At 41.4% G+C, this 25,703-nt stretch overlaps 1 protein-coding gene across 8 annotated transcripts in view; it reads left to right on the top strand.

The window, feature by feature from the left end:
- GK (glycerol kinase) overlaps positions 1 to 25,703 on the top strand; it is an 84,934-nt gene that overhangs the window by 42,525 nt on the left and 16,706 nt on the right. For 4 of the 8 annotated variants that reach the window (XM_060182754.1, XM_060182758.1, XM_060182756.1 and 1 more), the window contains 7 exons: positions 6,251 to 6,360; positions 7,046 to 7,112; positions 8,152 to 8,169; positions 10,217 to 10,252; positions 10,766 to 10,833; positions 15,394 to 15,436; positions 15,858 to 15,938. In XM_060182754.1, the coding sequence (XP_060038737.1) occupies positions 6,251 to 6,360; positions 7,046 to 7,112; positions 8,152 to 8,169; positions 10,217 to 10,252; positions 10,766 to 10,833; positions 15,394 to 15,436; positions 15,858 to 15,938 (423 nt within the window). The remainder of the gene's footprint in view (positions 1 to 6,250; positions 6,361 to 7,045; positions 7,113 to 8,151; positions 8,170 to 10,216; positions 10,253 to 10,765; positions 10,834 to 15,393; positions 15,437 to 15,857; positions 15,939 to 25,703) is intronic. The other 4 variants (XM_060182755.1, XM_060182757.1, XM_007518827.3 and 1 more) reach the window with 1 other exon arrangement.

The raw sequence follows: 25,703 nt of genomic DNA, 5'->3' as shown, positions 1-25,703 counted from the left end.
CTAGACATAGGCATTGGCAGGTTGGTCTATACCCCCAGCCTATTTCTGTCTTTTCCTACTGGGATAGGGCTCTGGAGAGGTGAGATTCCAGGGCACATTGGTGAGGTCATCTTCCCAGGAAAGTGGTCAGGGTGGAATCCTAGTAGTATTTGCAATTTGGTAGCTGAAAGGTGGTAAGATAAAAAGCAGGACAAATCGTCTAATAAACAGAAACAAAAAGTAGGAATAGAAAAGATGAGCATTGGGACTTTATGATGGAAAAAGCTAGAAAGTATTTTAGGTATGTTCCTAGGGGCCCGCGACTTCAGTAATTTTTGCTTGAGCTTGATAGCTAACATGCAGGTGAGTAAAAATATTGTCTGAGAAGATGGTGTCAGAGTTGAGAATAGGACTAGAAAACTGGATTAGGGAAGAGAGTAACTCCCAATTTTGGGGGGAAAATAAAAATACAGAATTGATGGGGGAAAATATAAATACAGTTATCTGTTTACCACATCAATCTGACCTAGGGACCATGTATAATTTACATTTAGCACAGGAACCTGTGTAACCTCCAAGTCCCTGTCAGTCTGAGCTTGCAGTCCATGGTCACAGCTGGGAACATTCTAGGCTGCACTCATTTCAGAACTAGTCTTCCTTGAGTGGCAGAGTAGGATGACCCAGCCTTCCTTCAGAGAGTGGGGCAGTCCTTACCAGTGCTACTTTATAGTGTAAGCAAGATCCTGGAGAGGCCCACAGAAGGGCTTATGATGTTGTTCCTGATGGAAGTGACCAGTGATGGTGGAGAAAGGGGTCTTTTAGAGGTCTAGGCCCATCTATGAGGGAATCTTTGTTCCCTGAATAGAGCCCCAGTTGATGGGTTAGCCTGGTAGTGACCATAAAAGCCATTCTCGTGCTCTTTTCCTGCTTTTGTAGTCTCTTCTTTATCTGACAAGCTTGGACTTTCTCCCAGTTGTTAAAGTGGTGGGTGGGGTGTCATTTGTTGTGTCCAAACCAGTATTAGGTTTATGGAGTCTGGCCTTAAGTTAGGGAGGAAATAAACCTAGGATTTTAGTGGGGTCTACGTTAACTTCAAATCTTACTGCATTTACTTGTTTGATGATTCTAATACAGGTTGTCATAGAGGCAATACTTGTCCTTTAGTTGATAAACATTTTTTGCCAGTATATCTCTTGGCCAGTTGTATACAGTGTTCCTTCTAAAGATTATCAAGGGGTAACAATAATTCTGATGCTATCAGAAGAGATTAAGAGATATATCTTTCTTTTGTGTAGCTAGTTGAGTAGATAGAGTGATTGAGGGAAGGTAAGTAGGGGGTAGTAGGTAGGAGAGGAGGGTGTCTAGCTCTAAGCAATAAATGTTTCATTAGAAAGTTTATGGTGCCTTTTTCAGGCCATTCTACTAGTTTGCTTATTAGTGAAGCTTATTAGGTCTAAGCCTAGTTACAGAGAACTATTAAGCACCTTTACTTTGAGAGAGATAGTTGCCCCAAACTTAATGGATGTGTGTATACATGTGCCCAGTCCCCCTAGCCTATTTCTAGGATCTGTAACTTTGTTAGAGAATGTGTCATGAATGGAACTAGGTAGTCCCATGTGTTAGGAAGGTCTCACCAGATTATTGGAGTTGGAAGGTTGATATCTCAGGCTTGGCACCTCTGGATACAATCCAAAGTGAAAAGGCAGTGACATCATAACGTGGCTTGGTGACACTGGTTGTGTTGATTTAGTTGAGGTCAGCAGAGGTGGGGTAGGGGATCAAGAAAAGAGGCATCAAGAAATATAAGCAAAGTCCCAGAGGTTCCAAGAATGGGTGAAATAGGGATTTTTAAAGAGAATGGGGAAGGTTCCTTGTAGTCTTAAGAGTTTTAACAAGGCAATAGATAATCATTATTATTAGAATGAAGTTAGTTGGGAGTTTGTTTCACATAGGGTACTCTTATCATTTGCTTTTAACACAACATAACCTGTCTCATAATTAAACTGTAATGTGAAGAATCATAGTGGAAACTTCTGGCATACAGCTTCTGCCTAAGCTGAGCACGGATGCATAGAAATAAATATTCCAGTGGCCCAAGGGTGGCACAATGAGTGGATAAAGCCTCACACTCAAGCGTGAAGTTCCAAGTTGGAGCCCTGGTCTCTAAATTGCCTCAGTGATGCTCTCTCTCCCTCTCGCTCTCCCTCTCCCTCTCCCTCTCCCTCTCCCTCTCCCTCCTCCTCTCCCTTCCCCCTCTCTTAAATCTTATTTTTCAAATATCTCTAAGGTATACCTCAAAAGTACTTGTTTTCAGGGTCAAAAGATAGCTCAGTTGGTAGATTGCCCACCTGGATATGCACTTGACCCTGATTCAAGCCCTGGTACCACATGGGAACACCACAGCCAGCAGTGGTATCTCTGTCTCTCTATCTGAAAAAATCAGACTAGAATGTGAAACCCTGGTAATTCAGAGTGTTTTGTGGTTTTGTTTTTTTTTTGCATAACCATCATGCTATATCCTCCACCCAAGATTTTATTTTTTCTTCTGTTTTTAAAAAACTTTAAAAAATATTTTATTCCCTTTTGTTGCCCTTTTATTGTTGTAGTTATTATTGTTGTTGTTATTGATGTTGTTGTTGTTGGATAGGACAGAGAGAAATGGAGAGAGGAGGGGAAGACAGAGAGGGGGAGAGAAAGATAGACACCTGAAGACCTGCTTCAACGCCTGTGAAGTGACTCCCCTGCAGGGGGGAGCCGGGGGGCTCAAACCAGGATCCTTATGCCGGTCCTTGCGTTTTGCACCACCTGCACTTAACTCGCTTCACTACCCCCTGACTCCCACAAGATCTTCTTCTTAAAAAAAAAAAATTCTCTTTTGCTCTGTCCTCTCTTTTCTCTTTTTTTAAAAGCAATTTATTTATGAAATGAGGAGCAATAGTGAGAACCATATCATCACTCTGCCCTGTGCCATGTCAGGGATCAATCTTGGGACCTCATACTTGAGAGCTGAGCCCTTTATCCATTGTGCCATACCTCCCAGAATACTTGTTCTGTTCTTACTATGGATCTCTTCAAATACACCCCAAAACAGTGGGAGATAAGTAATGACCCCCTACAGTAATGAGTCAGTTAATAACAGTCAATGATGGCCAGTTTTATTTCCACCATACTCACATAGCGCGTCTTCCCACGGATAACTCTAAAGTAAATCCCAGACTTTTCTTTTGCAGATACCCCACTAAATATATGACTGTCTCCTTTTCAACATTCAGGGGGCCTCCAAAGGTATAGTTCCCCTAGTCTCACTTACTGGATCCACTGGGAAGGACCTCCGGAACCATGGCCCACTCCCAAGAGCCACTATCAGGAAGTGGTACCTTCTCCAACCATCCCTGTGCTGAGCCAGCTTTCTGTCCTTCGCCAGCAGCATCACACTTATCAGTCACAGCTGAAACAGTTCTGACAATTACCTAGAACCAGAGTGAGGCAAGATGTGTGGCTAGGGGCTGCAGGACACCCCAGCATTTAGGACTGACCTCCCCCTCCCTGTGCTATTTCTCCACCTTTGTTCCTTTCGTACAGTTTCCACACCAAGGAAAGCATCAGTGCTTCTTGTCCAGGTGACATAAGCATCAGAAAATTTAAAACCCTTCTTTCAGGGTGTGAGTTATGGTCAGTACTAGGCAATGACCCAATGAGAATTATTACTCAAAAGCCAGAAAACACAAAAAGCACACCCAAAGAAAAGATTAGTAAGGCTGGCTCCAGATAGCTTTATTTAAAAAAAAAAATATATATATATATATATATAATTTATTTATTATCGAATGAGAGGAAAAAAAAGAGTATCACTCTAGTACTCTAGCACTGCTAGGGATCAAACTTGGGACCTTATGTTTGAGTGTTTAATGCTTTATACATTGTGCCACCTCCTGGACCATCAGAGAGCTTTTAAAGAGGAAGATATTTACATGTATTTCACTTTGCCGAATTTAGTAAGCCACTGCATTTTCCCAAAGTCAAGAGAGTAAAGCTCACTTCGTCAGTACACTGCTTTTCAACGTGTGTGACCCAGGTTTGAGCCCAGACTCCACTAGCTTCAGTGTTGTGGCATCTCCCCCACCTTCTCTCTGCCTCTCAATCTTTATAAAAATAAAACAAAGGGGGAGTCGGGCAGTAGCGCAGCGGGATAAGCGCAGGTGGCGCAAAACACAAGGACCGGTATAAGGATCTCGGTTCAAGCCCCCAGCTCCCACCTGCAGGGGGGTCGCTTCACAAGCGGTGAAGCAAGTCTTCAGGTGTCTGTCTTTCTCTCCCTCTGTCTTCCCCTCCTCTCTCCATTTGTCTCTGTCCTGTCCAATAATGATGAGATCAATAACAACAAAAATAATAATTGCAACAATAATGAAATAAAATAAAATAAAAGGCAGCGGGAAGCCTTCTCCACTCTTCTGGGTTCTTCTCAGGCTGGATAAGTGACCATACAGCACCAGATAGGTTAACAAAGGACAGTCAATTTACTAACACCCTGCTGGAGAACATACTTGGCAGCAATTTCTAAAGCAAAACCGGCAGAACCTGGGATATTTATCCTTGAGTTAAAGGACCCAGGGTTATCGAGGAGAATGGGGTTCATGTAACAAGGAGGTTCATGTAACAAGGAGGTTCATGTAACAATGGGGTTCATGTTCAAGGAAGAACTTCTCACACAGGACACGGTGGCTAATAAACTCCCAAAGTCAATCAGAATGAATCCCCTGCAACTATATTCTTCCTGATCTGATGAGAGTGGGGAGCAGAGACTGTTCCCACAGTGAGGAAGCAACAGCAAGAAGTTCTCAGATGCTGGGGTCTCACTGCTTAATTAATGGCGACAGCTTTTCTCCGGGTCTGCAGAGACTCCACTGATCCTTCCTGCCCACAACAAGGTGAAAGCTGGGGAAAGAGGCTTACTTTGAGCATACTGAGAAAAGTCTGTCTGACTCTGGGAAGGGAAGATGGAGCCCACAAAACCAAACTGATTTTGTTTGTTTGACTGTTTGTTTAACCATCAATTAGATAGCTCTGTGCTGTCTCGTATGATAGCCACGTAGTCACATAGATCTATTGAGCACTTGGAAAGTGACTAGTCTGTGTTGAGATCTGTCATGAATGTCAAATACTGAATTTCTTCTTTTTCTGTTGTTGGTTGAGGCTTCTTTTATATGTTATGTTATTTATTTATTGGATAGAAAGAGAGAAATTGAGAGGTGAGGGAGAGATAGAGAGGGAGAGACACCTGCAGTACTGTTTCACCACTTGTGAAGCTTTCCTCCTGTGGATGGGGAGCAAGGAGCTTGAACCCAGGTCCCTGAGCATGGTTACATGTGCCCTCAACTGGGTACGTCGTTACCTGGCTCCAAAATACTGAATTTTTCTGCCAGGCCTGCTTTTCAGTCAGATGAGAGGATTGGGAGAGAAAGAGAGAAAGAATACAACACTGGAGTTTTCTCTAGTACCATAGCATTTCCCACATGGTGTCAGGACTTGGACCTCGGCTGTGTGCACGGTAAGGCATGTACCACACCTGGTGAGCTAGCTCTCCCTAAAATACTATGTTTCAAAGTTGTTGTTTTTTTTTTTTTTTTGCCTCTAGGGTTATTGCTGGGGCTCTGTGCCTGCACCATGAATCCACTGCTCTTGGAGGCTATTTTTTCCCTTTTGTTGCCCTTTTTTTTTTTTTAATCGTTGTTCTAGTTATAATTATTGTTGTTATTGCTGTCGTTGTTGGATAGGACAGAGAGAAATGAAGAGAGGAAGGGAAGACAGAGAGGGGAAGAGAAAGATAGACACCTGCAGACCTGCTTCACTGCTGGAGGAGCGACCCCCCCCCGCAGGTGGGGAGCCAGGGGCTGGAACTGGGATCCTTGCTCCAGTCCCTGCGCTTTGTGCTATGGCACTTAACCTGCTGTGCTACCGCCCGACCCCAATTCAAAGAATTATGCCCCCTAGAAAGTAAAGTTTCTTGGCAATCCACTTTATTTTAGATAAATTGAGTTAAAAATGCATCATATTATAACATCATCTTTATCCTTATGAAATGTAGCTAGGAGAAACATTGAAATTATATATGTAGCTTATCTTTCTGTGTAGGGGCATTGCTGAAAACCAGAGTATTGAATCATTGAAATGTTGCATTCTTTTACTTTTATGTGCTCTGCTGCTGACTAAGGCCATTGGAGGAAATGTAAATTAAATTGCAAACATAACCTGTTGTTTTTATTCTGTTTAGAGTTTGACAGGAGGACCCAATGGAGGTGTCCACTGTACAGATGTAACAAATGCAAGTAGGACCATGCTTTTCAACATTCACTCTTTGGAGTGGGATAATGAGCTCTGCAAGTGAGTTGTGTTTTCTCCTAAGAACACTTTCCCAAATAGTATACCGTTTTAACAACATAAATATTACTATTATCAGATGTTTGTGGAATGCTGGACTCTAATATGGATATTGTGACTGCAATACACGGCTCTATTTGTGTGCTCTTGTTAAGAAAGACTATTGATGTATATGTATAATCAACAGTCCAATTAAGTATTCATCTTATTTTAAATTTATTTATTAGAGACAGAAATTGAAAGGGGAGGGAGAGACAGAAAGTGAGACACATCTGCAAATACTGCTTCAGCACTCATTAACCTTACCCCCTACTACTGGCAGCCTGGGCCTTGAACCCTGGTCCTTGTAGCTCTATTATTATATTTGCTCTCTGCTGGGTGCCATCTCCTGGCCCCTCAGTAATCATTTTGATTATTCGTCAAGGAAGGCTAGTTCCTTTAGAAAAGTACTTTGGCTTCTGTGTGCTTTTTATTTTGTGTTGATTTGATTTGTATATATAAGGTTAGAATGTTAAATATCTAAGCATGAACCTATGTTCTGCTAGTTTATTTATAACAATGAAACTATACTCAAACACACCCATTTCCTTACTGTTATTTATAGTTTTCCTTTAAATGCATGTAGGTGGTAGGTGTTTCCAGATGTTTGTTTAAAGTAGTTTATAGACCCAATCTTAATGTTTTTCAGATTTTTTGAAATTCCTATGAAAATTCTTCCAAATGTCCGGAGTTCTTCTGAGATCTATGGCCTAATGGTAAAAAGTTATTTAAGGAAAAACATTCCTGTCTATACTATTCAAAATCCGCTTGTTACATTTCATAGTTGGAGATTGTACCATTTCTGTGGCTGTAGTAATATGTAAAATATGCAAATGTATCATTTAGTTTAGAATTTAAAAAATCTCAAGTCATTCTAACCAATTTATTTTACATTTTATGAACTTTAATTGACTTTTTCTCTAGTAGTAGTATTAGCTTTAAAAGTGTTAACAAGATCATCTTAATTACAAAAGGAAGCATGGGAATATGTGAGCCATTTGATTCCTTTAACCCAAATAACTTTCCAGCAGTTGTGTTGTCTCCTTTTCAGTGTTAGGTGGGATTCTTCATCCTAGTAGCATTCTTTTTCCCACTGGGTCTATTTTAATGATGAAACCAAGTTTTATATTAAATTCTTTGTCAGACTGAGCAGACCTGTAGCAGAGATACTGAAAGAAATGTATCTGGTTTTGATTTGTGGTTGCTAATTTTGTTTTCCATAATGGCTACTTTTATTTTTGTTTCATTGAAATCCAGAGGAAAAGTAGCTTCAGCATAAAATATGTTTAGCATCAATAAGCATCTCTGATCGCATAGTAGGAATGAGAATCTTTAGGAGGATTATTCTGAGCACAAATGATCTGGAATTCATGATAAGATTTAGTAAGCCTGTGATACATTGCAAACAATGTTGCTTAAACATTTCATGAAAAATATCAGAAAATATATTTATAGACTTAATAGAGTTGATCCCTAAGTGTTCTGGATAAATCTTGAGCACAAATTCTTAAACACTTCTTTTATAATAAAGCCTTTTAAGGCAACATGAAGTCTTTTTATGGAAACATAGTCACCACTTATCTACACTTAGTGTGTTGATAGTTTTATAGCTGTCAACTGACTTGGATCTGAAGAAAAGCTTTTCTTTAGAAACAGTTTCAGGGAAGGGTTGGAAAAACGTTTAACTGGCCTACTTCTCTTGCATTGAAAATATTATGCTTCTGTCCCCCCCCCTCTTCCTCTTGCTGATTATAGAAAATCTCTCATAGCCTGGTGAGTAGGTTGCCCACCAATTATGCTACCCATCCTTTTGGAAAAGATACAGTGCATTTCCACTTAGTCTTAAATAAGCACCTGTCCACTTACTAGAATCTCCATGACCCTCCAAATTACTGCAAGCTCTAGGCAAGCTTTAGGTTTTTTAAAAACTCTATTTCTGTTCCAATTCTCTGGTAAGATTGAAAGTAATGTTCTACCATAGAAGATTTTGTCTACAATAGTTTCCTGGACTGAGGAATTGTGGTGTTCCCATCACAGAGTACACTTGTGATGTACTTTGGCCTTTTACCATTGTAGGGAAATTGTCTCTAGTTTGTAGATGTCCTAACTGCTGTCCTTACTTAATACTTTGACTGTCCTAAGACAGTTAGTTGGAAATGCTCTGTCACTTTTTCTGCATGTTTCACCAGAGGCTGCTCCCAGGACTCCTCCACAGACCCCTCCCTGTGAAGAAAATGGGGAGCGTTTTATGCACTTAATAGATGCTGCTGATAGTTTGCTAGTCATTTTAAAGGCTCTCCTTAGTTTTTACATGTACTTAGATAGATTGTATCTAGGTTTCTGATTGATTCCCTTTGAGCCCTTTAGGAAACCTGACCATCATATCTCTGTTAGCATTAAGTAAGAGAATAGCAAGGTTAGTGGCAAGTTAAACATGTACTTATTTGGTAACGGCTGAGAATTGCAGTTTGGGGAGCACAAGTCCATGTTCAAAATCTAAAATCTGCCCTGAAGAGGGCAAGGGAGGGGAGAAGTTCTTCCTGAGAGAGAAAAGGGAGTCACAAGGTGAGAAGTAGCTTAAAATTCCCTTCTATCATTCCTTTCAAGCTGATTTTTTCTTATTCAGCCCAGGGGTCTGACTTTCTCAGACCTCATTTTCAAATGGCTCCAGTGATGTCAATTTTTCACACCCAGGTTTAGATTCCCTTAGAATATATACAGTAAACAAAAGCAACAGGTCTCAGATTAACCAGGAAGCATGAAAGAAAACAATATCTGCTATCTAAAGGGGATTTTCTATTTTATAAAGGGTTTCTGTCTGTGTGTGTATATATATATATATATATACACTCTTTTTTCAAAACTTTTGTTAGTGATTTAATACTGATTTACAAAATTATCAAATAACAGGGGTATTATCCCATACCTTTCCCACTCTGTATATATACATTTATTTCCTTTTCATCATAGGCATGTGAGGTGACCTGTTTTTATCCTCACTATGACAAGAGTCAGTCTAAAGCTTCTAGTTCATACACCTGTATCAGTGATTACATTTCTTGTCCCTAATTTTTTAACCCGAGTACAAATCGCTTTGTGTTAATGTATATTTTTTTGAAAGTTAAGTTTGAAATAAAGTACATAGTCAAAAACTAAAACCTTAGTTGTCTTTCTGGAGTGCTGTTCACGCTTGAGCATAGTAAAAAAAAATCATTATTCATGATACAAAATACCTCTTGCTTATCTAAACTTGACCAAGCGATATTGCCTGTCGACATCTAATGTCCATTACGTGGATACTCTTGTCTTCCTTACTGATTGTAAGAGCACTTTGGCTAGAAAGAATAGCTGGTAAAATACAGCCTTCCAAAACAAATACGTTCTGTGCTGGATTGATAGCAATTTGATTGTCCATTTGAAAGGAGGGTGCATCGATCTGTTCTTAGTAACAACAATAATAGCAGAGTGTTAATGGACTTCAGCAATCATGAAGCCCAGGCCCAATTTCATAGCGAGAGGCATAGAGAGAAGTCCCAGTGGCCTGCTGGTGACTTAACACTAACTACACAGGAGTAGAGCACATGCCTCCTGACTCCCAGCCCAATGCTTCTGTCCCTCCTCCAATGTCATGTCTCTTCTTGTCTCTCTAGGGATACTTCTAGTATCTGTCTCTGAACCACTCATGTAGTTGAAACACTTGCTTTGTCTTGTCTGCCCACATGCTCTGGCATGTTGCTATTCATGTTCATTCCTGGTGCAGTTATGTTAGGAGGCTCAAGCGTCTCTGATTATTCATATATATTTTTTTTAATTCTGCTAGAAAGCTGGGGCTTTGGAAGGTGTGCCGATATCTGGGGTAAGTTACCTTACTAAATCTCTCTCTGAAATGGCCCTACCCCTCCTATGCTATGATTTCTTTCCTATATCTTTTTTTTTTTTCACCAGAGCACTGCTTAGCTCTGACTTATGGTGGTACAGGGGATTGGACCTGGGACTTGGGAGCCTCAAGCATGAGAGTTATAACCATTATGCTATCTACCTCTGCCCTCCCTCCTATATTTTAAAGGGTTGTCCCCTTCCTAAACTGTGGAAAATAAATAAGAGCTGCAAAACAGGCTACTTCTTGTTTGTGTGTGACATGGAGAATCTTTGGAATAAATCAGTCCTATTTTTTTTCCTCCTTACACTTATCCCCTTGTAGGAGTGTTAACAGATAGGAAAATGACCAGATGGAGGCAGTACTTGAAGTACAAGACATTTCATCCTTTGATAAATAAAAGCTAGAAAAGCAAATTCCTATGGCTCTTCTAAAAGGGAAGCTTAACACTATTGTGTAGTCAGTGTGCTGTGTTGTCATCTGTATTTTCAGTGTTTGGGGGACCAGTCTGCTGCACTGGTAGGACAAATGTGCTTCCAGGATGGACAGGCCAAAAACACGTGAGTAACCTACAGGATAACTAGTATTTGGTTTTTCCCCTTTGGTGCTTTGAATAAGGGAAAAGCTTCTGGAGTTCATGTAGGCTAAACATCAGTAGCTTTGTAGTTCTAATATGGATATGTAAATATTTTATCTTCCTCCCCCAAACACAACTTATTTCAGTAAAATGCAGTAGGTCCTAGGTAAACACACAGATCAGTCTTTCATGAAACCTTATTTCATGAAAGCCAGTATTCTGGGGGCTGGGCTGTGGTACAGCCAGTAAAACACGCAAGTGACTGTGTGCAAGGACCTGGGTTCAAGCTTCTGGTTCCCATCTGCAAAGGGTGAGGTGGGGGGCAGCTTCACGAGTAGTGAAACAGTGCTGCAGTGCTACTGGTGTCTCTTTTACCTCTCTCCCCTCTCCCACCCCATCTCTCTTTATTTCTGTCATAATGAATGAGAGAAAGGAAGGGAGGAAGGAGGCCAGTGGGAGCAGCACATTCGTTGTGCAGATACCATGCCTTAGCAGTAATCCTGGTGATGAAAATAAATCCAGTACTTTTTTTTATCATCCAGAGTCAACATCAGTTTAAGGTATCCATCCATGTCTTTGGGAGGAGGTTGATAAGGAGTGGGAGGGGGCTGAGCAGAGGGGAAGGAGAGTCATAACTTAAACTGTCATCTTCTACATATCATTCTTGCCCCAGACTTTCTCACTATAGCAATAATGTCCTCTTGGGGGTAGGGTTTTCAGTGTCACTTCCCGGCACTGTGCTTTCCACCTGTTAGCTGTTGTTTCTTTTGTGACTAGAAGCAGAAGGAATAGTCACATTAGAGATTAGGAGCCTTTTCCTCTGTCTTGCTGTTCACACACACACACACACACACACACACACACACACACACACACACAGAGAGAGAGAGTCAGTTTGTGAGTAGTAAGGATACTCCTACTTCAGTATAAAAACCCGTGCTCAAGGAGTAAACTTGTTTACTAGTGAGAAAAAAGGAGTTTTTTTTTTTTTCACATCTAGATTCTTAAAAGTTTGCTTAGTCAGGGGCTCTCAGCTTCAACACATTGCTGCCTCTTCTGTGGAGGGAAAAATGCCACAGACCCTACAAGAGACAATCCACATCGAACTGTTCTTTTCTCTTGAAATCTAGAAGGGCCAGCAGCCTCATAGGAAGGTGTGGGAGTTCTGGGATTTGGGGGTGGGGTGGGGTGGGATGTGAGCATTTGGAAGCCAGTCCTGTCTTGAGATAGTGATCAAATGAGATGAGTCAGCATGAGTCTGGAGTCTTTTGACTTCTGGCTTCCAGGCAACTGAATCAAGAGTACGGAGAAATGATCGAAAACACATCAGACATCAATTCCCCCGCCCTCTTCTTTCTTCCTTTGCCAAGAACTGTAGTGTTAGTAAACCAGATGCTCTCTGTACTTGTCAAGAGCACAAACGCACAGTGAACCATATTGTTAACCACAACTGATAGGCCATAAGGGGCTCTGATGTGCTGCTGTTTGGCTTCAGAGGGAGGGGAGGCAAATCAGAAAGAAATGCCTGCGTTCTGCTTTGACAACTGTGCCTTAAATGTAGCAAGGGAGTTTCTTTCTATATTCTTAATGTTCATTGCCTAATTATTCAGTATACTACTGCAAGAATTCACTTTTATTGGTCTAGAGAAATTAGCTCACTGGGTAGGGTACATGCCCTGCAATGTGTGTGACCTAGGTTCAAACCCCAGCAGCACATGGGAGTACAGTGGACCACAGGAAGCTTCAGTGCTGTGGTATTTCTCCTCCTCTTAGCAAAATAAGAGAAAAAGAAATGGCCTCACTCATGAATGATTTCACTGCTCCCTGGCCAACTTGTTTATGTGGAGCTGGTCAAATCTCTTACTTGGAGAATGTACTGCTTGATGCAAGTTGGAGCCTTGAAGCAGGGCTTCAGGAAGCAGGAAGCAGGAAGCTTCCATGCTGTGGTCTTTGTCACACTCTCTGCCTCTGTTTTTCTGACTCTATCTTTTGAACAATAGGAAAAAAAAAACTTGTATATGTGTTAATATACAGCGTGTTTGTAGGTGCTAAACTAGTACAGATTTCTTCCTTAAAAAGCATGGATCAGGGGTCGGTCGGTAGCACAGTGGGTTAAGCGCACGTGGCGCAAAGCACAAGGAGTGGAGTAAGGATCCCGGTTCCGAGCCCCTGGCTCCCCACCTGTATGGAAGTCGCTTCACAGGCAGTGAAGCAGGTCTGCAGGTATCTGTCTTTCTTTCCCCCTCTCTGTCTTCTTCTCCTCTCTGCATTTCTCTCTGTCCTACCCAACAACGAACAACATCAACAATAACAATAATAACCACAACAAGGCTACAACAACAAGGGCAACAAAAGGGGGAAAATGGCCTCCAGGAGTAGTAGATTCATGGTGCAGGCACTGAGCCCCAGCAATAACCCTGGAGGCAAAATAATAATAATAATAATAATAATAATAAATTTAAAAAACATGGATCAGATTAATTTGTAGCAATATCAATTAAATGAGATATACTCAGAACATTCAGCTTTGTCAGCATTCTGGAAATCAGTGATGTGATTTATGTGTTTTAATGTGTTAATCTGTACCTAGTGGTATGTGACTACTTTAAAAAGAAAAAGAAAAACTTAGGCTTCATTAATCCCATGTTCCCTGAATATATCAATTGTTCACCAAGTAGACTAAGAATATATTTGAGTAAGAAAAAACAGGGTGCCTTCGGCTATTTTCACTTGAAAGGGTAGTGCCTGAAATATTTCCCTTTGTTCTGTAAAGCAGACACAGTTGATGGTGTCTGTTGACTCAGTGCCAACTGGTAGCAGCTTCTGCTGCAGTTCCACTGCCCTGGACTCCGTGTTCCCCTTCTCTCACATACCAGAATGTCTCTCTCTCAGTCTCTCTGTCTCTGTCTGTCTCTCTCTGTCTCTCTGTCTCTGTCTCTCTGTATCTCTGTCTCTCTGTATCTCTGTCTCTCTCTGTCTCTGTCTCTCTCTCTATCTCTCTCTCCCTCACCTTCAGTGATATCACTGGGGCTTAGCGCCAGCACTACGAATCCACTGCTCCTATGGCCATTTTCCTCCCAATTTTATTGAATAGAATAGAGAGAAACTAAGAGAAGGGGGAGATAGAGAGGGGAAGAGAAAGAAAGACACCTGCAGATCTGCTTCACCACTTGTGAAGCGACCCCCCCTACAGATGGGGAGCTGGGGGCTTGAACTGGTATCCTTGCATGGGTCCATACACTTCATGCTATGTGTGTTTAACTGAATACACCACTACCTGGCTCCCCAGAATGTCTCTGAGCACAGTAGCCAGTCCTTGGGGGTGTTTAAGGGAGGGGAACCCAGACTGGGGCTGGACTGCTTACAGAGAGCCAAGGGTGGGCATCACCATCACCAACTTGTTTGAAAATTATTTCCTTGTGACCCCTAATGGTATCAGTTGGGGCAGCTTATCTGCCTGGCACAAGTCAGAACTACTCACTCTTGTCCAAGTGCCAGACTAGTTGCGGAGTCTGAAGCTTCTGCTGATAAGGCTGCCACAAAAGAAATTCAGTTCTTCTATGCTGCATTCTGGCACAGTCTCCCGCCACTGTTAGCACACCCATGTGACAGAGAATGAGGCAGCCAGTCCGTGGAGAGCCTTCCCCCTGTGCCTCTGCTGTGCCCCAGACCCAGGCACATTTTCCTGCACTCTGAGCCTCCCCTCCTCTGCAGACCGGAAGATGAGGTGGATGATAGAGCAGAATCGATCAGTCTCATTGCCTGATGGCTCTGCCTCAAGATGTTTCATTCCACATAGATGAGCAACTGTCACTGAAGGTAGAGCTTGTTGTGATTCCATGGCACTGTATAAACACAGCCCTGGACTGTGACTGTGTCAGCACTAAGTACTGCACAGACCTACCTCAAAGATACTTGGGTTGAGTTCCAGGCCAGTGTTTTAAATTGAGTCACAGGGTTGCTTGGTTTCCCAGTGCATGTAAAGTATGTACTAGCATATATCTCTCAGCTTTAAAATGCTGTATTGCATAAAAATATTGTGGTCAGAATATTCAGCAAACCATTACCTTTTTGCTGATGAAGAGTCTTATAAAAGAAAAATTTGAAAAGAACAATAAGCACAGTGCAGAAAAGTGTCCCCCCATTTCCCACCAAGGTTGTACTAAGTAACAGGAAAGAAGGGAGGGGGTGATAGAGAGAGACAGTGAGAGACATCTGCAGCACTGCTTCACAGCTCATGAAGCTCTCCATCCCCACAGATGGGACTGGGGATTTGAACCTGAGTCCTTGCATGTGGTAGCATGTGCGCTTAACCGGGTTTGCCAGCTCCTGACCCCACTAAGTAACTTTGCTTCTAACCTTATCTTTAAAACATTATTCCAGAAAAGGGTATGCGCTATCTGTTAACTTTCAGAACTTTTCTAAAGCTTTTATATCTTGACTTCCACTGTAGCAAATTACATGTTTAAATTAATGTGTGCTATTAATGTTTCTTCATGTGCTCTTAATAAAACTGACATCGTGTTTTCTTCCCCAACTATAGGTATGGAACAGGCTGTTTCTTACTATGTAATACAGGCCGTAAGGTTGGTTTCTTCAAATGAAAAGACGGATCAAAATCTTCTTTAACCTTATATTAGTTACTTTGTGGTCAGGAGCTCTTATTTAACCTCTGCGAGGATTTAATTTACAGTTCAATAAAAACAAATGAACGCTATTACATTTACACCATTTGAGGTTCTTTGAATTGCACGTTTGTGTTTTTGATACTGTTGGTGGGATAGGTAGTTGCACTATGGCTCGAGATTCTTAAATGTCAGTCTCATTGGGATGAGGGGAAAACGTTTTGGACTGTTGAAGTGTGTTCTCAATAGTGGTAATTCTGATAAGATTCATTTCTTTTTTAAAAATGTGTGTGTGTATTCAACATTTTAGTACCCACCTTATCTTAACTTTGCAAAGCTTTCTGTTTTCCTGACTGCTGGCATCTTTCTCTTCTTTCTCTAGTGTGTGTTTTCTGAACATGGCCTGCTGACCACAGTGGCTTATAAATTGGGCAGAGACAAACCAGTTTACTATGCATTGGAAGTAAGTTCCTTTCAGTTGATTCAAACGCTATTAGAAACAGCCAAAGCTCTGTAGAACTCCTGTGTTTCTAACACCTTCCCTTGTAAATCTTAATATAGAGGACTCAGAAACCATACTTGTCTTCTTGGCATTTGACTGAGTGGAAGCTGTACATGAGCCAGAGGTCTAGACTACCATTAGACCTTGTGAATTTTCTATCCATTCCCCACTTCTTTTACCACTTAATCCTGTGACCTGGGGCAGGTTACTTAATCATTCCGCTCTGTAAGGTTTCCTATCCACAAAGTTTAATGAAGAGATTAACTTGATAACCTTTCTCTCAGCTTGAAAACTGTTCTTCTAGCCATAATACCCCAGTGTTTCATCTTCACCTATCTCCTCAGAACATTACTTTCACGCCACATGTTGATTTGGAGGAAAAATGAGAACTAGTAACTATGCAAAAGACTCTTATGCGCAAAACTCTGAGGTCCCAGGTTTAATCCCCAACACCATCATAAGCCAGAACTAAGGAGTGCTCTAGTTATCTATCACTATAATCTCTGCTTCTCTCATTAAAATAAAGAAAACATATTTCATAAAGTGAAAAGAAGTGAGGTGGATTGGGCTTTTTGTTTTTTATTTTTTAACAAAATAGCATTTGTTCTAAACATGTTTAGACATTCTGATAGGCACAGGTCAGTCAGTCTAAGGCCACAGAATCTGGTGGATCTGTGTTAGAAATAGTTATTTGCAAAGTCAAAGAGACAACACTATATTTTGTAAATTCTTCTTCTTATTATTGTTTTGGTCATCACCAGGGCTTCACCACTCTGGGCTGATTTTCAGATAGAAAGGGAAAAGGGTAAGGAGGCAAAGATACCAGAGCACTGAAACTGCCCCCTGTGTGGGGGGTGTGGGGGGTCATACACATGCCAGGCCAGGCACCCTCCCAGGTGGCACTGTCCCAAAACAAAGAAAACCTTTGCTCTTTCCTATTACGTTTCATAATAGTGATGTCAGCCTATTCAGATCTAGTCTAATAGTTTTTCTTTTCTTCCCCAAGGTTGAGAGGGAAAGAGAGAAAGATGAATGGAGAGACACCAAAGTGTTGTTTTATGGTACATGGAGCTTCCCTGGGTGTTTGGGAAGTTCCCACGTGGTGCCAGAAGCTCACTCCTGGGGCCTTGAATATGGTAGGGCCTGTATCCGACAGGGTGAACTAGGTCCTAGCCTTTTTGATGTGCTCTTTACTGTTTGTTACTCTTCCAGTTTTGTCTCACCTGGAGACTTCGCAAGAATGTGCCTTATGTTTTTGTTCCAGTTCATGTAACCTCTTAGAGTCTTAAACCTGAGGGGCATCGAGATTAAATGTGAGGGGGTTGGGCATTGGCACACCAGGTTTAGCACACATCGTACAAAGTGCAAGGACCTACACAAGCATCCCGGTTTGAGCCCCTGGCTCCCCACCTGCTGGGGGGAATGCTTCACAAACAGTGAAGCAGGTCTGCAGGTGTCTGTCTTTCTCTCTCCCTCTCTATCTTTCAGTTTGGATATTCAGGACCAATCCATTATTTTTCTTATTTCATATCTTACATGTGTCACTTTCTTCACCTACAAACATCATTGTCTCAGCAGCAGCATGTATCCTCAGGATTTCATAGTAAATAGGATCCCCATTTTTTCTCTAGTATTTTCTTTTGATTTTTAAGAAATTAAATTTATCCAGAAGAAGAGGGAAGAGGATAAAACTAGACTGGCAAAAGTTCTTGTTAGCAAATTCATACTAATTCTACTTTATCAGAAGAGGGGAAGGGGAATGTGCTCACAAAATATATAATAATTTTTTAAAAAAAAACAATCACTTCTTTAATTTGAGAGATTGTTGTCAGGCTTAGCAGTTTGACACATTAAAATTGATTTTTTAGTCATTATTAGGGCTTCACCACTACAGACTGACTTTTTCAGAGAGAGAAAGAGATAACACTATCAGCAGAGCTTTCTTTCGGAGGGCCGGGTGGTGGCCCATTTGGCTGAGTGCACGCATTCCCATGCACAAGGCAGTTCCCACCAGTGGTGAAACAGTCCTGTAGGTGTCTGTCTCTATCTCTGTCTCTCCCAAGCAAAACTTCCTCTGTTGTGGTGATAGCTGGCCTCAAACCTGGATCGTGCACATAGCAAAACAGTACACTATTTCGCCAGCCCGAAATCTACACTTGGCTTATAAAAAACTAAAACTATAGTTATCCACTGTAATTAATCTTTTAGCCTTCTTTCACTCTTCATATGCCAATTTGAAAGCAATACTACCTTTTTCTTTATGTTTTCTCTTTCTCTTTTGTTGGTCTCTTTAAAAAAAACAAACAAAACTTTAGATATTGTGGCCCAGGAGGTATGGCACAGTGGATAAAGTTTTGAACTCTCAAGCATGAGGTCCCAAGTTTGACCCCCAGCATCACATGTGTCAGAATGATACTCTGACTTTCTCTTTTCCTCCTCTGACCCTCTGCCTCTTTCTCATCAACAAAGAAAGAACTCTTTTTAAAAGTTATTATATATGAGATGGTTGTGAAGAAACCCACCTCTGCCTCCAGCCCTACCCCCTCCATGTAATTAACCTTTTGCCACAGACATCTTGTGGGGGTGGTAGTTGTTTCTCCCCTACATTCTATCAGTGTGTATAGTTAAAGCCATGCCGAGAATCTCAAATGCTTTGCCCTCACCACCTCCAGTGGCAACCCTGTGGTTACTTTTAAAGTCATGTTCCCTTTGTGTTAAATATGCACCGCTTAGTACTGCTCTCTTTCTAGCTGACAGTAAATCAGGTTTGCTGACGTCCCTCATGGATTTTCGTAGCTGGTTTAATTTCTTTGGTCCTTCGTCCTTTGTGTTCCCACTCCCTGACCCCATTTGTTTCTTGTTGCCAGGTATCCTTTCATAATTCTTTTTTTTTCCCTCCAAGGTTATTGCTGGGGCTCGGTGCCTGCATTACAAATCCACTGCTCCTGGAGGCCATTTTTCCCAGTTGTTGCCCTTGTTGTGGTTGTTATAGCTGTTGTTGTTGGATAGGACAGAGAGAAATGGAGAGAGGAGGGGAAGACAGAGAGGTAAGAGAAAAACAGACACCTGCAGACCTGCTTCACTGCTTGCGAAGCAACCCCCCTGCAGGTGGGGAGCTGGGGGCTTGAACCGGGATCCTTATGCCAGTCCTTGCGCTTTGTGCCACATGCGCTTAACCTGCTGCGCTACTACCCAGCCCCCAAATACTTTAATAATTCTTATAGCAAGAATCTGGGGCAGTAAGCCTAGCCTTGTTTATTATGTCCTCTTTCTCGGGGGCTAGGGGTGGTGATCAAATGTCCTAGACCTCCAGCTGCCCATGTTCCTTTTGGCCATGTTTTATGCCGCTGAGCCCTCTGCTGCTCTGGTCTAAGCATGATTCCTCTCTAGATAATCTGATTCACTGTCTGTTGGTTTTTAGCCTATGTTTAACCCCTTTTCATTCCAGTGACATAGTTTTACTGTGATGTGTCTGGGCCTGATTTATCTTTACTTAATCCTGTTAGGTACCGGGACATGGGTATGTCTTCAGTTCTGGAAAATTTATCAGAGGCTATCACTTCAGATGTAACTTCTACCAATACCTCCATTCTGCCTAGAAGTGGTACTGGATGCTTGGATATTGAAGCTTTTCAACCCATTGTCCATGTTTACTTTTTTTTTTTTTTTTTTTAAGCCAGAGCACCACTCAGCTCTGGTTTATGATGGATTGAACCTGGGACCTCAGAGCCTCAGGCCCATATGGAAGTCTTTTGCAGAACCGTTATACTATTTCCTCCCCTACATCCCACCTTTGCATCTTTTAATTTATCTTTATTTCTCTATGTTGAATTCCTGGCAAGGCTCACAGTGTCTCCTTTACATTTCCAAAATGTCTATAAAGCAAACCCATTGATCTCACTTTACTGTGAAATATAAGACTCACAGAAAGATGTATAGAACATCAATACACAACTTTAAAACTTATTATAAAGAGGAAACCCATGTAACCTCTATCTACCCAGTTCAGGATAGCACATTACCTACACAAGGGAGTCCCCTCCAACCCCCACAAAGCACACCACTGTCCTGGCTTTTATTCTAATCACTTCCTTGTTTTTCTCGCACAATACTGAATGCCAGAGTTTAGTTTTATGTTGTTCAGGCTTACTGAGACAGAGTAGGCAAGGGAGGCTGAGTCACGCAATATATATCCTTTGATCTGGCTTCTTTCACTCAACATCGTCTTTCTGAGATTTCATCGATGTTGTTAGCTATAGTCATTTTTTAATTCTTTAAGCCATGTGAGAACACCACGCTTTAGCGTCTATCCAGTTGTCAATGGCATTAAGTTGTTTTTAGATTTTGGCTATGATGAACATTTTTGTGAATGTCTTGTATGTATACCTTTATGAAGGATTTTTTTCTTCTTCATTGGGGGAGGGGTGTTCAGCCCTGGAAACTTCACCACTCCTGACTAACGTTTTCATACAGAAAGAGATACTACATTCCCTTAAGTGTAGGCTTACTGTCCAAGTGAGATATCTTGCCTGCCCCCCTCATTTTTTAACCAAACTACCACTCAGCTTTGGCTTATGGTGGATTGAACCTGGGACCTGGGAACCTCAGACTTGATAGTCCTTTGAACAGCCATTATACTATCCCCCTGCCCTGAGATTATGTATATCTTCACTTGGAGTGGGTAGCGGGTAGCACAAGCTCTGTGACTAGATGGAGCGAGTGAAACTCCCATCAGTCTTGTCTGGGAACAGCACTCCACTCAGTCTCTGCTGAGGAGCTTATTCCATCTATTACATTTTTACTTTTTACTCAGTAATTTCATTTGTAGAATTTTTTTTACTGAGCCATTTTTTCATATCTCTCTGATCAGGAATTTTTCTTTTGCTTTGATGCATAATTTCATAGCTTTTAAAGAAATGGAAAGTCTACCTCTTTGGCCATTTTAAACAACTGCTTACTTTAAAGATTTTGTTAGTTGAGAATGAATGCCATTCCAGCAGTTATTCATCTATTTGTTTTGGCTGTTGTTTTAACAGTAGATTTCTTTATGAATTTTGAAATTCTCACTTCAGGCAGGCCCCCAGTAAGCCATGGATTATCCAACACCCCTACACCAGTGGTGGAGCGCCATCTAGCACCTGATTTCAAGCACTGCAATTGTTTTCTGCCTAACCAAACATTTTGAACCCCTTTCTCCTGAACCAGCTCATACCTGGCCACTATTCTTGTTGCCTGACACATACAGAGAAAAGACAGAGAACACCTCATACCTGTGACTTTAAGTTCTGTTCACTAGTGCATTTCTGTTTGTCCACATCGACACTGTTCTGTATTTGAGTCAGCATGTGTTGTCTTGCTTTGATTCAATCCTTTGTTTAGAACTGGGGCGGGGGTGGGGTGGGGTGGGGCTTAAAAGTGCAAACACATCAACTCTGTTAATATGGACAGCTACCTTTCTTCACCACTAAGAATTCTTTTTTTTCCCCTCCTCCTCTTCTTTTTTTCTTTTTTTCTTTCCCCTTTCAAATCCTTGGCATGTGATCCATTTAGACCTGACCATTTTCACACCTTCAGGACTTTTATTATCAGTAAAAAGGAATGAGCACATAACCCTTCAGGGTTTTTTTTTTCCAGACATTTTAAGCTCATATTACACTGATTAAATTTATCCCACTCTTTCTAGTTGAGTTTATTTTTTCTTAGTGGTAGAAGAGTTTGGAGGAAAATAGAGCAGTTGAGTAGTTGTGTCTTCCTCTGCCTTCTGCTAATAGTGCACTGTCTTTTTGAAATGGTGCTTTTCTGATTCCCCAGTTCATCTCTTTTTGCTAAATATTATTTCACAAAATAAGAATACCTTGGGGGGTCTTTACTATTATGAAGTTGAGCTTAGTTGGGGTTTGAGGTTCCTTCTCTGCATTCTGTTATCAGGATAGAATTTCCCTGAAGTTTGGGTCCTTTTCTGTCTCGCTTGCCATTCCATTCCAACAGTAGAAACCTCACAAATCTTGTTGACATACCAAACCTTGTGTTATGCCCTCTTGTGCCTGTTTAAAGCTGATCTTCAAAAGGGTTTTCCCATTATGTCCTATTGTTTTCTTCAAGTGTCCCTTCTCCCATCTTCTCATCAGTCTGACATATTATTAGTGTTAAGAGGTCTTTAAGAGTTTTTTTTATCCTGCTCAAGTACAATATCCTATGTTAGGTATAAGTCTACATATTAGTTAATGATTGCTATGTAATAGTGCTACCACAAATGAAAGTGGTTTAGAACTAACCCATCTATTATCTCATTTTCCATGGATGAGGAATCTAGGTAGGGCTCGACTGTGTCCTCCACAGGGTTGTGGTCAAGGTGTGGCCTGAGGCTGTGCTTTTGCTTAGAACTCCATCTGCTTCCAGGCTCACTCAGGTTATTGACCAAATTCACCTCCTTATGGTTGCAGAACTGAGGGCATCAGTTTTCTTGTTAGCTGTCAATCAGAGATACTTTCAGGTCCTAGAGGACACCTAGGCTTCCTTCGTACGCAGGTGAGTACCCCCAACACGACCTCTGCTTCCTTAAAACCAGAAAGACAGAGTCCAGGAAGCAGGTCTGAACATCCTGTGAAACATGATCAGATGCACAGCAACATACACATCGGCCACCTTTGAGACATCCTATTGGTTAAAACAAGTGACAGGTGTCTGTATACTTGAGGAGACAGATCACAAAGGGCATGAACACCAAGAGGCTGGTATTGTGGAGGCCTCTGTAAGAATCTCTCTGCCACAGCCTAGAAACATTGTCTATGGACTTCTATCATGCCCTCCTGGAACACACACTTCCTGAGCAATAAATATTTAATTCCCCGGTTTCTTATTAAAGTATTGATGATATTAGAGTTAGTTGGTACTTTGCATCTAATATATTCAAATCGAGTATAGTGTAAAATTATACATGTAGAGATACACATACTAGAGCATGCACACAACTGTGTTTACTACGCCTGACAGGATTTTAAGTTATGTAGGGATGATTTTCATTTTTCATAATTTCTCCCCCTTACCTATGGATAGCGTTCATGGCAGTAGTCTTCCTGTCAAGGTTCTTTGGAAGAAAAGTGTCATTTGACTACTGTGACATTACATCAGATCTAGTTGATGATTTATTTTTGTCTGATCTTCCCATACCTTATTTCCTAGTCTTTCATTTTCCGGGCTATGTACTGATTTTCATGTACTTTATTCCACTCATCTCATTATTATTTAGTTTACTCTTCTTACTACCCTCTCCTTTCTCTTAGGTCTTTCTTAGAATATGAACAGTAGGCTTGCATATGTTGTTCCCAGAGACATAACCTGGAGCAGGGGCTGATTGTAGTGAACAGACTATCAGGACCTCCTGTCTTTCATTGGAAGTTTCTATTGTCTTACTCTTTCCTGCTTCTCTTCAAAGCATTATATCATTTTTCATTTTATCTCCTGCCTTTGAATTCAGAAGACGGCCTCTTCTTTTTAATATTTATTTATTCCCTTTTGTTGCCCTTGTTTCATTGATGTCGTCGTTGCTGGATAGGACAGAGAGAAATGGAGAGAGGAGGGGAAGACAGAGAGGGGGAAAGAAAGATAGACACCTGCAGACCTGCTTCACCACTTGTGAAGCGACTCCCCTGCAGGTGGGGAGGCGGGTGCTCAAACTGGGATCCTTACGTTGGTCCTTGGGCTTTGTGCCACCTGCACTTAACTCACTGCGCTACCCCCAAGACGGTCTCTTTTGTGAATATGAAAGTTTTTCTTATTTTTGTTCATTTAAAAAATACATTATTTAGGGCCAGGTGGTAGAACACCTGGCTAAGCACACACATTGCCATGTGTAAGGACCCTGAACTCCATTTGCAGGAGGGAAGCCCCACAAGCAGTGGAGCAGGTCTGAGATGTCTCTCCTCCCCTCCCAATATTTTCTGTCCTATATAATAAAATAGGTGGCAAGGGAGTGGCCACTGGAAACAGACTCATTTAAAAAATGAAGAGAGCTCCCCAGCCAGTGTACACACCTTTTGCATGCATGAAGTCTTGGTTTTAAGCTCTGGTACCACATGGGAGTAACTGGTAAACACCACAGATGGGGTGTTGGTGCTTTGATGTCTCTCTCCCTGTCCTCTGTTTCTCCCTATCTAAAGTAGAAAAAAGTAAGCAATGGGCACGAGAGACCCTCAGCAGCATCGTGCATGTGCAAGGCCCTGAATTCATCCCCCAACACCACATAAAAAAAAAAAAAAAGGAGGGAAGGAAATCTACTTCATTCTACTCGCTGGTCTCCACTAAGTACCGAAATGTACAGCATAGCAAAGTTTGTGGAGTATAATAAGTATTCATTTCAGAGGAAGTAGGCAATGTCTAGAGTACCTTCTGAGATATGTCTTTGCCCTCTTCTTAAAAAGTCTGTTTATGTTTGCAAAGTAGTGTCAGATTGCTCCTCAGATGATATTTTTATAACTGAAAAGCCACTGTATACAGAACAGTTGTGGTCTGTGGCTTTTCCAGAACATTCTGGGTCTACTATTATAGTTTTATTTATCATCACTGGGGCTTCACTGCTCCAGGTTGACTTTTTCAGACAGAGACAGAGAGTGGAAAACACACGACATCACTGAAGCTTCCTCCAGTATAGTGAGGACTGGGCTCAAACCTGGGTCGCACATGACAGAGCAGGCGCACCACCCAGGTGAGCTGTTTTATCAATCTAACACCCTTTTTAACCAGACACTGCTCAGCTCTGGTTTATAGTGGTGCAGAGGACTGTGCCTGGGACCTTGGAGCCTCAGGCATGAAACTCTGCTTAACCACCCTGCTATCTTCCCCCAGGCTCTAACACTTAATTCTTTACTTGTAATTAATAGTAGGTTCCAAGAGTGTAAGATTATAGTGTCTAGTTCCACACCACACCCACCACCAAAGTTCTATGTCCCCACCCTCCCACTGACACTCTTATAAAAGCTGGGAATGACGCTATAAATCAACAGAATTCAACATCTAAGCTTATTTAAATCCTGGAAACTGACAGCAAGAATGGATGACAGGTGTAGTTAGGTTGATTTAATTGGGGAGGGAGGTGAATGATTAAGTGAAATATTCTGCTTCCTATATATTTTCTGATTTTGTTGTTGTTGTTATGAATAACTCTGGGAGTAATCCATATTAATTATGTATAAGAATAAAATAGCAGAACCAAAGGGGGGAAACTTTGAATTTCACCTTTTTTGTAGTTTCAGAATCTTTTTATACTAGTTTTATTGAGAGTTTTATTAACTCACACAGCACAGGACTCGCCTTTTCAAAGTGCAGCGCAGTGGCTTTTAGTATATTCAGAGTCACACCGCCACCATCAGCCAGCACCACAATACAGCCGCCTGTCTATTATTCCTGATAATGCCTGCTTAGGCAGTTTCATTGTGTGAGCATCAGAGAGAGCCCTTACCCGAAGCCAGATGGGGTAGCCTACAGACCAAGGCTGTATATGGGGGTCTATAACTTTCGTTTAATAAGATAAACCTTTTTTAAAAAATGTTTTATTGATTTATTATTTTTTAATATTTTATTTCTTCCCCTTTGTTGCCCTTGTTGAAAAAATATTTTATTTATTATTGGATAGAGACAGGAAAATTGAGAACGGAGAGAAAAATAGAGAAACAAAGAAACACCTAAAGCCTTGCTTAACCACTTGTGACATTTGCCCCCACAGGTGGG

This window comes from Erinaceus europaeus, chromosome X, assembly GCF_950295315.1.
Source record: "Erinaceus europaeus chromosome X, mEriEur2.1, whole genome shotgun sequence".
Taxonomy (NCBI): domain Eukaryota; kingdom Metazoa; phylum Chordata; class Mammalia; order Eulipotyphla; family Erinaceidae; genus Erinaceus; species Erinaceus europaeus.
Note: the sequence above shows the minus strand (reverse complement) of the source record. Positions and strands in the feature narration are given on the sequence as shown.